The sequence below is a fragment of the Odocoileus virginianus genome, chromosome 21, assembly GCF_023699985.2.
Source record: "Odocoileus virginianus isolate 20LAN1187 ecotype Illinois chromosome 21, Ovbor_1.2, whole genome shotgun sequence".
NCBI lineage: Eukaryota > Metazoa > Chordata > Mammalia > Artiodactyla > Cervidae > Odocoileus > Odocoileus virginianus.
In genome coordinates, this window is record NC_069694.1 from 49,152 (window position 1) to 63,885 (window position 14,734).

A 14,734-nucleotide genomic window follows, 5' to 3' on the forward strand; every position below is an offset into this window, starting at 1 on the left:
TTCGGCCATGCTGGGTCATCGCCGCTGCGCGGGCTTTTCTGTGGTCACGGTGAGCCGGGGCTGCTCTCGCTGCGGCGCACACGCTTCCCGTTGCAGTGGCCTCTCATATCAGTTGCTCTTTCTTCCCTCTGTCTGTCCCAAATTTTTTGTCTAGACAGCTGTGCTTGGGAAGGTTGAAACTCAAGGAACAGGAACTGGGCAAGGAGCAGCACTAAAGAGGAAACAAAAGGCTTACAAAATGGAAAAAAGAAAAATAGAATATGGGGCATGGACTATTCTGTATGTACCACAACTTAGGAAGCAGTACCGCATAACCTCTTGACCCCACTCTCTTAGCACATAAAGTGGGAAGGAAACTGTTCTACTTGCTCTGTGCTTGAGTTAGTTTTAATCATAGCTTGATGATGAGCATTATATGGAAATGGTAAATATCACAAGTTGAATTCAAACACTTTAAAAAGCAAACACTATTTTGCTCATGGATCTGTGTTTTCTTCAACAGGAAGTTATCTCATTCGAAGCTGGTTCAGCTTTATGGAGTGTGTATACAGCAGAAGCCCCTCTATATTGTGACAGAGTTTATGGAAAATGGCTGCCTGCTTAACTATCTGAGAGAGAGAAAAGGAAAGCTTAGCAAGGAGATACTACTGAGTGTGTGCCAAGATATCTGTGAAGGAATGGAGTATCTGGAGAGAAACTGCTTTATCCATAGAGATTTAGTAAGTACAGTGCAAATTTGCTGACTGTTTTGTGTATTAAACATATATTGAAAGTTAGGACTTTTAATACTCTAAGTAATGCATCCTTTGGCTTAATTTTAAAACATTTTTCTACTCATGTAATTTGTTGGGAAATGTAGCTTTATTTTCTATTGCCAGCTGATGCTGTAGCCAAGTAAGATGCTGCTCTGCATGTGTCTTGAACTAACTGTTCACCAACAGATCAACTAAAACTGCCTTTCTTTCCTCTCTCCCCCTTTCTTCTTCCTTCTCTTATTGCAGTCTTTCAACCAATAACCAAACCCATATTAAGTGCTTATATATGGCAAGCTCTTTGCCAGGTGCTGGAGGACCAGGCTGAAGAACCAGCCCCAGGGGGTCTCACCCAGTGGGTGAAACTGCCTCCGAGTGGAGGTGGTTTGGTTCTCACAGCATCGTAAAAGCACTACTGGCATTATTTAGAAGGCCTTGAAGTGTTAAACCATTCTGTTCTGTTTTGCTCAGAACAAGCAACCAAACAAAAAGATCAAAGCTTGTTTTACCTCAGAAGCAAATAGCTCTGCTTCCGTGCCTTGCTACCTCCCCTTGAAGAACACTTTCTATCTGCTCCATATTTATTCATGATATTCGGACTGTTCCTTCTGTGTCCTTTCGTGTCTCGTTTCTAAGTTCCCAAATTAAATCCAATGAAAATTTGAGAATTTATGAGAAGTCCCTGTTACTGACACTCACAGGTAATCCTAAACTTCCATCATCCATGACTAGGGTGACCATAATATCTGTCATTCAGGCTGGACTATTTTGGGGAAAGAAAGGGGTCATAATTTCATTAGCCCCAGCACACCACTGCTTGTCCTACACATGGTTTAGAGCTCTCATTGGCATTAATTATTTACTACCTCCTTTAATAATTGTTTACATTGTTTACACAAATATTAGACTCCAGACTCCTTGACATCAAGGTGTTGACTTCTGAGCTGCAATTCAGTGTCCTGAGAGAGCAAGTTGCCGAGCAATGGCTCTCAAATTCAGCTGGACATTAGAATTACCTGGGAGCTTCAAAACATCGCAGTAACCATCCCCATCTGTGAAAAAAAAAAAAACATCGCAGTAGCAAGCCCATACCACCAACCAGTGAAATCACAGTCTTTGGGGGTAAACGTCTAGTGATCAGCTTCTTTGGAAAATTTCCCTGATAAGTTCATTATGTAGTCAAGATGGCATACCCTGCCTCAGAGCTAGTTGAAATCTCGCCTTTGTTTCTTACTAGCCATGTGACCTTAAGTAAGTTAGTTAACTAGTCAAGTGGTGTTAATTATAGCACCTTCTTCCTATGGGCTTACTGGGAGGATTACATGAATTAATATGTGTAAGCTCTTAAAGCAGTGCCTGGCACATAGAAAAGCTCCACCATTGTTTTACATGCCTCATGACACATTCCCCAGTGTCTGGCCTGAGTTGCATTGAGCACACATTTTATTGGATGGATATGGTATCGATTCCACCTAACTCACCTTCCTAGTCTCTGCGGTTTGTCCTCCCCGCAAAGATTAGATTCAAAATTCAGTCAGGTTTGCTCCAGCTGTCTCCTTGCAGAGCTGCCTAGTCTTGGCTCCTCCCTCGCCCCTTTCTCTGGTGCCCCGTTTTCCCCACCTATGTGCCACTTAAGGTATGCCAGCTAACAATGCGTGTTTTCTCTGCTGAGGGCTTGCCTTGTGGTTTGACTTTGAGATCATTGCTGGCATTTGTCAACATCTTCCAGACTGGCTCCTGCTGGCTCTCCATTTCAAGTTTTTTCTTTTGTTTGAACTAACTGAACCACAAATTAGCTCAAAAGAGAAAAATTCTGTCAAACCTTTGACCTACATAAGACTAAAAAATCAAGTCAATGATTTTCCTGACTAAGCTGACTGAAAATAGATTGTCTTGGCATTAAATAATTTCTGCATTATATACTACTATATTTAGTTCACTGTGGTTTAATAAATAAGAAAATATCAATTGTAAACAGTTACATTCAATGAAATGTAAGTTTTAAATACAATTTCTTAATTTCTATAAGTAATTTTATATAATGATTATCCCAAACATATATAATGATCTTTTATTTTTCATGCATATTGGACTTTCCTCTTTTTATTTATAAAGGTAAAGTTTTAAATACACACTGTTTTTTATATCAAGATTCATAGTTTTTTACCTCTTAGGTTGAGTTTATCCTGATACTTGTCAAGGATACTTCTTGAGAAAGATTACACATTTTAAAAAGGAAAAAAGTTAGTTAAAATTCTACTTTTTTTATCATTTCTTCAAAAAGATCACTAAAATCCTTCTTGCAAGGGCAGATACATTAAATCCTATGTAGCATCGACAGTTATCACCATGAAGTAACATGGCTATTCACTCAGAGGTAGTGCTGAGCCACAAAGGAAATAAGGAAAAGAGTACAAACTCTGGAAAGAAAAAAAACTTTGTATTCAAATCTGGATTCTTTTCTTCTTTCTACAGGCAGCAAGGAATTGTTTGGTCAGTTCTACATGTATAATAAAAATTTCGGACTTTGGACTGACAAGGTACATGATACATTTTCTTTCTTTGTTTACTCATAGTAGGGAATCTTACATTCATTTGTAGACAAACTGAAGGTGTTATTGGCTTTGCTCTTTTTTCCCTGAAGCAAGTGTTGATGTGGTTGGATGTCCTGCTGACCCAATTTGAGCTTTAGGACAGGCACCAATTTAGCTATAAGGGAAACTGAGACTGTGGGCTAGTCTTCTGACGTGTCAGGTCATTATCAATAAAAGTATGTCATCCCTTAAAAATAAAAGGAATTTCCCAGTCTACTTATCATATGTAGAAGGTTAAGAGAAAAGTTTTCCTTATATGTTTCTGAAATAGAAAAAAAAAGAATCTGTTTGCTCAGCTCTGACTTTGCTGTCCCTTTCCTGCATTTCTCTTATCAACTAGTAGCTGACAGACAGCAAGGGTGTGAACATAAGGTTGGAAAACCTTATTTTCAACAACTCAGTGCAATTTATATTTTGAGTCTGCTTTCCTTCAGGTTGCTAGAAATTTAATCCTAGTGATTTCAGGTTTTCTCCCTGACTCTCTTCAGGGTCAAAATCCAAACTCCTTCTGTCTCATGGGGCCACATTCTAGAGATGGCCTGACTGGTCCCTGTTGCTATCCACAGACACTGTCTTCCCCGCAGCCACCATCATCCTGTCTTGTCCTTGTCTGACTCTTCACACAGGTGGTTGCTGACTCATCCTGAATTTCTGTCTGCAAGATTCCTTCATGCCTGGCACTATTAAACCACAGGCCTGTTTTAGACTGAAGAATTGCTATGGTTTTCTGAGATTCAAATATAATAAACGCAATGGAGGTTTGGTTTAAGGAGGAAACTGTATAAGGGTCACTTTCCCACCTTGAGAGTAAGAAGAGAAGAGAAGGTATACTGAGCCTTTCTGTAGTAAAATACTTTGTGTTTTAGAAATCAGGGTTAACTAAAAGGATTAGAAGTACCCAGAACTTAGGGGTGGTTAACACAATGTGCTCTGAAATCTGATCGCCCTAGGTACGTTTTGGATGATGAATATGTCAGTTCTTCTGGAGCCAAGTTCCCAGTCAAGTGGTCTCCTCCTGAAGTTTTCCATTTCAACAGATATAGCAGCAAATCTGACGTCTGGTCCTTCGGTGAGTGAATTTGATGTTCATTTGTTAGAGCTTTATTGAATAAAATAGAGATTGCTTTTTTAACTTTGATTTCTTAATATGATCTAGCTAAAAGTCTTCTTATAACCATGTTTCTGTCTCAGGTGTTCTAACACATCAGATTGTCTTTGGCAACTGGCAACCTTCTTACATAAATTTGCCTTTAGGGTCTTTTCCTTTCCCAGTGAGCACTTGCTGTAAAAACCATTACAGTCTGCTGGTTCAGAAAACAAATTCATCCAACCTTCCCACACCACAGAGATTTGCAAGGAAAACTGCTCTTACAGCATCATTTAATCTTGAGTGTAATTAATAACCTTCATTGCTTGACTATCAGTGATGCCATCTCATTTACATTATTATTCCCATATTTTGTGAAATTAGACATAGGCTTCCTTGAGGTTTATCAATTGCTATTTATATTGGGTAATGTTCTTCATTGAAAAAGAGATACTGTGGACCCACGTCTGATGGAATTTGTTCTTTGACTTTCAGAAAATGGCAATCAATGTATAAATGATCTATCTATTCTCTTTCACCTTGACCTTCCTGGGCGCCTTCTTAGGTTTTGAGAGACATCTGTACCCTCAAAGGGTGTGAATATTATTGCCCACAGTGAGGTTTAGCCTGTATTGATCTCATTAGCTCGCCACTGACATGTGATAGTCTTGGCTGGGGGCGTTTTAAGCTCTGCTGGAGAGCGGTTGAGCTGTGAGACCAAAGCCAAAGCCTCTGACCGTGGATCACAACAAACTGGAAAACTCTGAAAGAGATGGGAGCACCAGACCACTGACCTGCCTCCTGAGAAACCTGTATGCAGGTCAGGAAGCAACAGTGAGAACTGGACATGGAACAACAGACTGGTTCCAAATAGGAAAAGGAGTACGTCAAGGCTGTATATTGTCACCCTGCTTATTTAACTTATATGCAGAGTGCATCATGAGAAACTCTGGGCTGGAGAAGCACAAGCTGGAATCAAGATTGCCGGGAGAAATATCAATAACCTCAGATGTGCAGATGGCACCACCCTTATGGCAGAAAGTGAAGAAGAACTAAAGAGCCTCTTGATGACAGTGAAAGAGGAGAGTGAAAAAGTTGGCTTAAAGCTCAACATTCAGAAAACTAAGATCATGGCATCCGGTCCCATCACTTCACGACAAATAGATGGGGAAACAGTGGAAACAGTGTCAGACTTTATTTTGGGGGGGCTCCAAAATCACTGCAGATGGTGATTGCAGCCATGAAATTAAAAGACATTTACTCCTTGGAATGAAAGCTGTGACCAACCTAGATAGTATATTAAAAAGCAGAGACATTACTTTACCAACAAAGGTCCTTCTCGTCAAGGCTGTGGTTTTTCCAGTGGTCATGTATGGATGTGAGAGTTGGACTGTGAAGAAAGCTGAGTGCTGAAGAAATGATGCTTTTGAACTGTAGTGTTGGAGAAGACTTTGAGAGTCCCTTGGACTGCAAGGAGATCCAACCAGTCCATCGTAAAGGAGATCAGTCCTGGGTGTTCATTGGAAGGACTGATGCTGAAGCTGAAACTCCAGCACTTCGGCCACCTCGTGCGAAGAGTTGACTCATTGGAAAAGACCCTGATGCTGGGAGGGATTGGGGGCAGGAGGAGAAGGGGATGATAGAGGATGAGATGTTTGGATGGCATCACCAACTCGACGGACATGGGTTTGGGTGAACTCCAGGAGTTGGTGATGGACAGGGAGGCCTGGCGTGCTGCAATTCATGGGGTCTCAAAGAGTCGGACAGGACTGAGCAACTGAACTGAACTAAACTGAATGCTGGTTGTAGAACAATTTGAAACCCTTGAGTTTTACCTGACCACCTGTCTTTCATCCTCACTGGACAGTGAGCTTCTTAAATTCTTAAGAACTTGGACAGATTTCAATCTTAAGAATTCTGTGGCTCTAGCATAAGGGTGGAGTCTGATGAATACATAACACATATTTGTAGAATAAGTGAATAATTAAATGAACTCAAATTGAGAGACTTGAAGGAGCTTCATCAGCCATCAATGATTTTTGAACACCTGCTTATATAAACAGAACCCCTGCCAGATTTTCTGGGACTCTCCTCAGCAGTCTTTCAGTGGAAAGAGGGAAATGGATGCCATCTACTGGTCAGGAGTTTTCCTGGCCTTAGCAGGCAGCAGGGGATTACACAATATTGCTATTTCCTATGGAATGGTAGAAAGTTTCATTGATGTCAGGGTGTGGAGACATGAATAGTACTTTGAATTAAAGATGCTGCAAGCATTTTCTTCCAATAAGGAGGCAGTTGGGACCAACAGAAAAGGGAAGGAATTGTTTTCCCTTGGAATATATTCAGTTTAAGACCTCTTCAAAAACTAAGATGCACAGGATCTGCTTCCTGAATAGAACTGCAGTCATTGTGGATGATTGTAACTCCATGGCCGCAGGAGGGAAATAATGCCTTGTAATTAGAAACTGCTCTTTCAGTTCCAAGTAACCACCTCTCTCTAACTTGTTATTTTTATGTGTTTTATTTTCAGGAGTTTTGATGTGGGAAGTTTTTTCAGAAGGAAAAATGCCTTTTGAAAATAGGTCAAATTTGCAAGTTGTGGAAGCTATTTCTAAAGGCTTCAGGCTGTACCGACCTTACCTGGCACCAATGTCCATATATGAAGTCATGTATAGCTGCTGGCATGAGGTGAGTGCCCTTACTTCCCTGCAAAGGTTGGCAGTTCCCACATCTGAGAGCAGACTGATTATCACCCATGTTACCCCAGGATTCTGTCGTGGCAGGAAAAGGTTTCTATTTCTTGGTAATTATCCCTGAGAGCCAGAAGTACTTCCACAACAGAAATCATTAACCCATTTTAACAGTGGCCTTTCAACTGAGGAATTCAGTACCTTTTCTAAGTCTTATCTTTCCAAAATTGGTTCCTACAGAAACTCTCAATGTTGTTAAAGCCTCAGTGATGAGAGGTTTTACTCCTTTTAAGAACTTCTGGGTGGAAACTAAGGGTGGAATCAGACTTGTCAATTTTCACATCGAAAGAAAAGGATGGTGTTTTTGTTTACTTCACTCTACTCTACTTTGTCTTGCTTTTCCAAGGCTAAGAGTAATGGGTTTCATCTCTCCTGTGGCATTTGAGACTCCTGATAGAGAGATTAAACAAGAATAGGAATGAAGACAGAAGTGTACCAGGAACTTGTACTCAGAAAACACTCTCTCAGAAGGCCAGTTTCTCTTTTACTTAAAATGCCAAGCTTAAAAACAAAACCAGAAGTGTTTACATCCCACCTCTGTCTTTTCTGGGCACAACTCAACACACCCCTCCCCATCACCAGACTCCACTGTGACTTTGACAGTTCTTCTCTCTTTCCAGTTGACAGTTTCAGCCCAGAATAACTACAGCTGGATGAGGATCTCCTCCTGGCCAAAAAAGAAATCACTTGACTTCCAATTCACAAACACTAAAAAAAATTCAGTATTTCAGAAGTAACATGGTTGTTTCCATTCCAGAGAAGTATTAATTTTATAAATATCCCCAGTGTATGAAAATACTTCACATATGATTAACTGCTCTGCAAGGAATCTTGAAAGACATAAAAAAAATATTAAGTAAGCTGTTAGTAGCAAATAGATGTCTGAAGAGCATCTTTGCAATAATAATGTAAATAGCTCAGGAATGTACATGTTTAAAAGCACTATACTTGTACATGCACATACAATATAATACTTACTGAGATTTTATATATCTGTGGAAAGGAGACAGAGAAAGGAGTAAATAAGATGCTGACAAGAGGACCAAGTAAACAAGATGCTTAAGCATCTCTAGACTCAAACATGATTATATTAGCATGGTTACACTTGTTTCATTGGCTCTACTACTGGCACGACCTCAGCACCAGCAACAGGCTCCACTATTTATCCTCGAAGTCTCAAGGAAGACTCTCACATGTGCTCACATATCTTTCTATTCTGTCCTTTAATTTTTATATTTTATCTGCTCTATTTACAAAATTTAGTTTATTAAACCGTAGTTGACTTGCAGTGTTGTGTATTAACTGCTGCTGCACAGCAAAGTGATCCAGTTATACATGTACGTACATTCTTCTTATTCTTTCTGTTACGGTTTATCACAAGAGATTGAATATGGTTCCCTGTGTATACAGCAGGGCCATAGTTTGTACCTGCTAATCCCAAACTCCCAATCCATCCCTCCTCCACTCCCCCTCACCCTTGGCAACCACACATTTGTTCTCTATGAGTCTGTTTCTTTTTTATAGATAATTTCATGTGTTTCACAGTTTATCCTACATATAAGTAATATCATGTGGTATTTGTCTTTCTCTTTCTGACCGACTTCACTCAGCATGATAACTTTAGGTCTACCCACGTTGCTGCACATGGTATTACTTTCTCTTTTCTATGGCTGAGTAGTATTCCAGTGTATATATGTGCTTCCTCTTTATCCATTCCTGCACTGATGCACATTTAGGTTGTCTCCTACTCTGTACTTTTATTGATGCCGTCTGTTTATAAGCCACTAGGCGTGGTGTCTCCCTACTAACTCTGTTGCCAGGGTCCTCTACTTCTATGAATATTTCTATTTCCCATGGATTTCAAAGATGCCATGGAGCTTCCTCATGGAGTCAAAGTCAAACCACATCCCACTGTGAAATACAAAAAAGGCTCTAATCTTCATGGCTGGGAATTTATTGACTGAGCCTTAAGACAACACAATCAATGCTTCAAGACCTGAAAAGGCCCTCATGGAAATATGCCTTTTGCTTTCTGACTAAAATCTGTCTTTCTACAGGGGGTCAGGTATAGTGAATAACTGGGGCTGAACTTGGGGATTTGGGACTCTAGAGGCCCCTCTCTCCCAGCTCTTCCTTTATTCCATGCATATCAAGTCATCCAAATAGATCTCTAGGGCAGATCTATGGAACGTTCTGTGGTGATGGAAATATGCTATCTGCATTGTCCAATAGGTCAGGCCATACTGGCTATCAAAGAATTGAAAAGTGGCTAGGGTGACTGAGAACTGAATTTTAAGATGTATCTAATTTCAGTTAATTTAAATAGCCACATGCGGCTAGTGTTTGCATATCTAGCCATTTTATTTTTGCAGCGATCTCTTCCCTTATGTTTTCACACCCCTGCCTCGCTCAACTGCTGTTCATGCCCTATGTATCAGCCAAGATATCCATCTCTTCTGTTCGTGGTGAACCAGCCTGGATCCAGGTCCTGCCAGCAAGTTCCAGAGCTGGTCTCTGTGTGAGTCTTAAACTAAGTTGACCGCCTCCAATTCCCTTTTCCAGAAACCTAAAGGCCGCCCGACATTTGCTGAGCTGCTGCAAGTTCTTACAGAGATTGCAGAAACCTGGTGACCTAAAGGGACTGCCAACCCAGAGGATCATCCTGCAAGACTGTCATGAAAGGAAACCCCGGGTGAAGTCACTGATGGTGAATATCACCCTATAGAGCCACTGACTCTGAGAAACAGTGCAAAAGTCACAGGCTTTTCCAATTTGTTAAAGCTTGACAGTATTCTGATAATAACTTTTCTACATGTATGTTTGAGAGTGACTTCTAGACTTGGATTTTTCTGTAATATTCTTTATGTCTCATCAATGAAGAATGAAAACTTGCTCCATGGTGGTCATTAGAGTGGCTGCTCTTCATGAGAAGCGCCCTGAGAGCCCCACGGTTACATGAAAACCTCACCCTTTGCTGAAGAGGGGTGAGTTTTTTTTTTTTTTACTTTGGTGGCTCATGCATAGAAGATGAAAATAAATTCTGCCAAATCCTGGAATAAAGGAGCCTCCCCTGCAGGATGTCATGCTTTAAGCTGTACAGATCTTTATGAAAAATGCACCTTTACAAGCCACATGTGTGGGCATTTTGGAACTGTCCTTCATAATCTTTCTTATGTTATTTAATAAACTATTTTTGCACAGATCTGATTATTTCAGCACAGTTTCCTGTGTTCCAGTATTGAACACTGTTACAGGAGAAAGTCCTTTGAACAGGACCTGGTGAAGTTTCTGTTTCTAGTGAGATCCACTGTCCAGGACAATTCAGAACCTGCATCTCAGTTCTGAGATTTCATACTGGGTAACTGTGAAACTGGATACTAGAGGAAGGCTCATTTTGTCATAGAAAGTACCTCTGGCACCTTCTAGAAGATGACTTGCTTTTTCCATAAGAACAAAAGGAGGCAAAAGCAAGATATTCAAATGTTATACCAAATTCCATTATTTCTGAAGTCCAGGGTTTTAGATTCAAAATGAAACAACCAGTAAGCATCATTAAACCTTAATTTTTCACATACTATTTGCAGGAATGATTGGAAATTGATCTTCATCATCCTCAGTGCTTCAGAAGTATTGGGTTGGCCGAAAAGTTCATTCGCTTTTCAGCCAACCCGATATGTAGGGGAAAGCGGGAGTCATTACCATAAGGTTTAACAATGGGAGGGGCTTTCTAGGTGGCACTTAGTAGTAAAGAACCTGCCTGCCAGTGCAGGAAACATAAGAGACATGAGTTTGATCTCTGGGTCGGGAAGATCCCCTGGAGGGGGTTCGTGGCAACACCTTCCAGTATTCTTGCCTGGAGAATCCCCTGGACAGAGGAACTTGGCAGGCTACAACCCACAGGATCACAAAAATTGCTGGGCACAGCAGAGCACACATGCACTTGGAAACACAGACTGAGAGCTCTGCGGAGGAGCGAGTAATAGATGCGGGAAAGATCATCAGAAAGCACCCACCATTCTTCTCTTCCCAGTGACTCTCTTGCTTTTTTGGCCATTTAACACGTGGTCCAGCATCTTCACTAGAAACAACTTGGAGCCGTTCAGCTATGATCCCTATTTCCTTAAGGCAGATTAGCTCAGGCGTGACTGATAAACCAGGAGAATTTGTCAGTATTAAGTGCCAGTTGGCCAGGTTTGTTTTTCTCCGGCACTTTAATGTTTCAAAATGATCTGGGGTAATTTTCCTCACAACTAAAGAGAAAGCTTTAGCAGTAAATGAGGATCTTAAGGAGAAGCTGAAAGTCTTTTCTAGATGCCTTCTTTTAGTGCCGGTAGTGATGGGTTTGGTGACTTCCTGTATGATGAGTTGTCTGGGAAAGCTGAAAATGCAGGTGAAGAATCGGCTTGGACTGAAGCAGAGTGGTTTCCTTCTGTCACTTGTGCATACCCACTCACTGACCTCATCTCCTGCTCCTCCCCCGTTCACCCAAACTGTTCCTCGAACATTCCAGGCACCTCCTCACCTCAGGGCTTTTGTATCTGCCTGCCTTTTGCCAGGAGTGCTTCTCCTTCATATCAACATGGCTTGCCTCCTCATGTCCTCAAGACTATTTCTCAAATGTCACCCTCTCTGTTACGCTTTCTTGAATCATCCTACTTAAAAAGATAACCCTACCATGGACATTCCCGTCTCCTTTTTCCATATAGTTTTTATCTATAGCTCTTCAGTTCAATTCAGTTCAGTCGCTCAGTGATGTCCAACTCTTTGCGACCCCATGAACCACAGCACCCCAGGCCTCCCTGTCCATCACCAATGCCTGGAGTCCACCCAAACCCATGTCCATCGAGTTGGTGATGCCATCCAACCATCTCATCCTCTGTCATCCCCTTCTCCTCCTGCCCTCAATCTTTCCCAGCATCAGGGTCTTTTCCAATGAGTCAGCTCTTCGCATCAGGTGGCCAAAGTACTGGAGTTTCAGCTTCAGCATCAGGCCTTCCAATGAACACCCAGGACTGATCTCCTTTAGGATGGCCTGGTTGGATCTCCTTGCAGTCCAAGGGACTCTCAATAGTCTTCTCCAACACCATAGTTCAAAAGCATCAATTCTTCAGCACTCAGCTTTCTTTAGAGTCCAACTCTCACATCCATACATGACCACTGGAAAAACCATAGCCTTGACTAGATGGACCTTTGTTGGCAAAGTAATGTCTCTGCTTTGTAGCATGTTATCTAGGTTGGTCATAACTTTCCTTCCAAGGAGTAAGCATCTTTTAATTTCATGCCTGCAGTCACCATTTGCAGTGATTTTGGAGCCCCCAAAAATAACGTCTGACGCTGTTTCCACTGTTTCCCCATCTATCTGCCATGAAGTGATGGGACCAGATGCCATGATCTTAGTTTTCTGAATGTTGAGCTTTAAGCCAACTTTTTCACTCTCCTCTTTCACTTTCATCAAGAGGCTTTTTAGTTGTTCTTCACTTTCTGCCATAAGGGTGGTGTCATCTGCACATCTGAGGTTATTGATATTTCTCCCGGCAATCTTGATTCTAGCTTGTGCTTCTCCAGCCCAGAGTTTCTCATGATGTACTCTGCATATAAGTTAAATAAGCAGGGTGACAATATACAGCCTTGATGTACTCCTTTTCCTATTTGGAACCAGTCTGTTGTTCCATGTCCAGTTCTAACTGTTGCTTCCTGACCTGTATATGGTTTTCTCAAGAAACAAGTCAGGTGGTCTGGTATTCCCATCTCTTTCAAGAGTTTTCCACAGTTTATTGTGATCCATACAGTCAAAGGCTTTGGCACTGTCAATAAAGCAGAAATAGATGTTTTTTTGGAACTCTTTTGCTTTTTCGATGATCCGGTGGATGTTGGCAATTTGATCTCTATAGCTCTTAACACTATACAAAAAATCATATATTTCTACTTATTTATTTGGTCTATTGTCTGTCTCATTATCCCTGAAACTGTAACACGTGTGAGGTCAGGCATTTTTGTCTGTTTTGTTCATTGCTATATTCCCAGGTCCTTAAATAAGACCCGACACAGAGTTAAGCTAAACACTCATGGAATAACCCAATGAAATACGAGTGGTGGAATTATCCAAAGGCTTTATCTTCCAGAGGTGGGGATCCAGTCTGGTAAGCAGCTCTCCTCTTGGGATTCTTGGCCAATCCATTGCTTTCCCACACAATAGTGGATCATTTTTCCTTCTGGTTATAGTGTATAATCACAAGTGTTCATCTGCTCTTCTTTTTGGTAGAATTCTTAGTTTTTCCAGAACAATTTGACTTACCCATAAATTTTCTATATCTCCCTTTCCCTGTTTACATAGAGAAAATTATGTTTTGTTAGGGATTGACATCAGATTAACAGAAAAAAAAAAAGATTCCCGAATAAATCTATAGAGAAATACAAATTGATGTCATATAGAGACATCAACATTTAATAGAGGAAGTAGATTATCCTCGTGTCTATACAAGGACAGAAGTTTCTTCACACTTCTACCAGATGTACAAGCAGCCTGCAGCTACTTTATTTTATCTGAAATTATCCTGTTTTCCTCAGGTGTAGAAACTTCTGTCCTTCAGATTCTGTCCTTTAGATTCCTAAAGTCACAAGATTAAGATCCCCTCAGGAGTGCTGGAAAAATTTAGCTTAATCTTGTGACCTTAGTCCAGGGCAAAAATGAAAATATTCTATGTGGGTGAAGTGGATTGTTTCTCAGATTTTGCCTTTCCTTCTGTTTCTGCCAAGGTAGCATCTGGGCAGAGAAGAGAGAGGGGTGACTTTATCCAGGGAGTGATATTCAAAATATTCACCAACTGATTTGTCACAGGCAAACACCAATCAGAATGGATGCTGGCCGCCAGTAATCAGTCCAGCCCTTCTGATGGAGACCATGACTGTCAGCCCTGGCGAGGTGCCCTTGAGGTGCTGACATGAATGGAGGACTGCTTAGATTGGAGCAGTGTCCCCTGGCACCTCTGGTCTCAGCAACACTGCTCATCAGCCTGGTTGCTGCTTGTCCTGCTGGCGTTTGCAGACCATGTTGGTGGCTGGTATAGGCTGGCCTCTCATGACTAGCTCAGGATACAGAAGCCCTTCCTGGCTGCTGAAACCTCATCCCAGCTCTTGCTGGCACTGTGGGCCCCTCTTAGGCTCTGCTCTGAGTTCCATTTGTCCCTCAGCCTGGGCTGGCAGTCACCTTGGCTCTTGAACAATGGGCACCATGACAGTGCTTCTGCACTCAGTTCATTGAGTTCCTGAGTCCCATTTTGAGTGTGTATGGAACTTCTGGGTCTTGTTCATGCCACTCAGGGTAGAACAGCTCAGAAAGTTGAAACCCTGCAACTGTGCACTCCCACCCCTCCCCCTTATCACCTTGCCTAACCTTGTTGTGCGGCAGTTTATCTTACTGTGGCTGCTTGTGAGGGAACCCTCTCCAGGAGTCTGAAATATGAATCACAGCAAAAGCCCCCCACTGCCCTTGGCAGTGTCCACCTGGCCTCCCCTGCCTCGGTGGTATCTTCAACCCATCTAACAGCACTC

General features: G+C 41.6%; 1 protein-coding gene across 3 annotated transcripts in view; it reads left to right on the forward strand.

Moving 5' to 3' along the window:
- The window catches only part of TXK (TXK tyrosine kinase), a 41,174-nt gene extending 30,789 nt beyond the window's left edge, over positions 1-10,385 (forward strand). For 2 of the 3 annotated variants that reach the window (XM_020912588.2, XM_070451929.1), the window contains 5 exons: positions 503-719; positions 3,228-3,292; positions 4,297-4,415; positions 6,964-7,121; positions 9,746-10,385. In XM_020912588.2, the coding sequence (XP_020768247.2) occupies positions 503-719; positions 3,228-3,292; positions 4,297-4,415; positions 6,964-7,121; positions 9,746-9,814 (628 nt within the window). In that variant the 3' untranslated portion in view covers positions 9,815-10,385. Of the gene's footprint in view, positions 1-502; positions 720-3,227; positions 3,293-3,972; positions 4,172-4,296; positions 4,416-6,963; positions 7,122-9,745 lie in introns of those variants that run through there. The other variant, XR_011482465.1, reaches the window with a different exon arrangement.
- The last annotated feature ends 4,349 nt before the right edge of the window (positions 10,386-14,734 follow it).